This window comes from Cyprinodon variegatus, unplaced genomic scaffold (genome assembly GCF_000732505.1).
Source record: "Cyprinodon variegatus isolate N-32 unplaced genomic scaffold, C_variegatus-1.0 Scaffold23, whole genome shotgun sequence".
Lineage (NCBI taxonomy): Eukaryota > Metazoa > Chordata > Actinopteri > Cyprinodontiformes > Cyprinodontidae > Cyprinodon > Cyprinodon variegatus.
In genome coordinates, this window is record NW_015150476.1 from 2,194,134 (window position 1) to 2,195,350 (window position 1,217).

Consider the following 1,217-nt stretch of genomic DNA (forward strand, 5'->3'; position numbering starts at 1 on the left):
AGTAAATTCATCGCATGACCTGGTAATTACTGAGCAAATTGCTAAGATTTTCATATAAATAATTATAAAAACAGATATTAAAGATATAAAAATAAAAGTCGTAACTCTTAAAGCCTTTTTTATTTCTGCATTTTAAGTCTCTTAATAGTTTTTAAATAATATTTATGCGTAAATATTAGCAGTTTTGCTTAATTGTTCCAGGTTTTGTAATGGATTAACATAAAAGACTTCTTTATTTATCTATAAGGGATGATGATATTGCACTAGTTTAATCAGATATGCCTTTTAGTGTTGCACATGAAATTTCTCAATATTTATCATTTTGTATATAGGATAAATATCAATATTCTAGCTTTATAGCTCATCGACTTCAAAATCCAATTCTTTTATTTTGGAAACAGGAAATCGTAAGCTGTGGCCGTTTTCTCTCTCCGTGTTTTTACTGTAAAGTCTATAGTACGAGTGCAGTTGAAATGTTGGAGAGGCTTTCTCCGACCGCAGTGTGCCCGGAGCAAAGAAGAAGTTTTCCCGGAGCGAGGAAGAGCTTCGCCGCGGTCTGTTAGGGAAAACTACCTGGGCATGATACCGACATACCCTCCTCCTGTTGGCCAGCCTGCAGGGGCCCATTAGATGGTGTGCAGAATGAACAGAGAGCAGGGCACCAGCTATTACACAGGTATTAAACAAACTGTCCCAACCTGGAGACCGCAGACATCTGTGGTCGGACTCTGGGCTCCTCTGCAGCAGCAGCAGCCTCAGACCTTCATTCTCCGTCTGGATCGTCTGGATCGCCCCCTGGTACTCAAAGAGGGTCCGCTCCACCGAGTCCAGGATGTCATTCACGGTGGCCTGAAATATCCTGTTCAGCGAAGACTCTAAATGCATTTTTAGCTCACTTGTTTTCTGCATTGTTATTAAGCTGCAGAAGCACCACAGAGTTGCGTGTCTGCTGAGTGGGTGTGTCTAAAAACCTGCAAAGTATTCATCTTAAAGGAGACGGTTGTTCGTTGCCTTACTTAGAGCTCACTGATCAGTTTGCTGCCACCTAGTGTTGCGGAGTAACTAAAACATAATCCAGCAGTAGATTTATTTATCAACATGTTGCTTATGGTATCAAGAAAACCTGCATGCGAAATTAGCAGCAAGGTATTGGTAATAAAAAAAAAGTATAGATGATTAATCATATAAAAATATATAGAAATATGCTGATAGAACAA

General features: G+C 39.4%; 1 protein-coding gene across 1 annotated transcript in view; it reads right to left on the reverse strand.

Annotated features, from left to right (window-relative positions):
* Positions 1–970, reverse strand: part of znf596 (zinc finger protein 596) — a 6,703-nt gene extending 5,733 nt beyond the window's left edge. The window contains exon 1 of the mRNA XM_015391951.1: positions 699–970. Within this exon, the coding sequence (XP_015247437.1) occupies positions 699–909 (211 nt within the window). The 5' untranslated portion in view covers positions 910–970. The remainder of the gene's footprint in view (positions 1–698) is intronic.
* Positions 971–1,217: the final 247 nt, after the last annotated feature.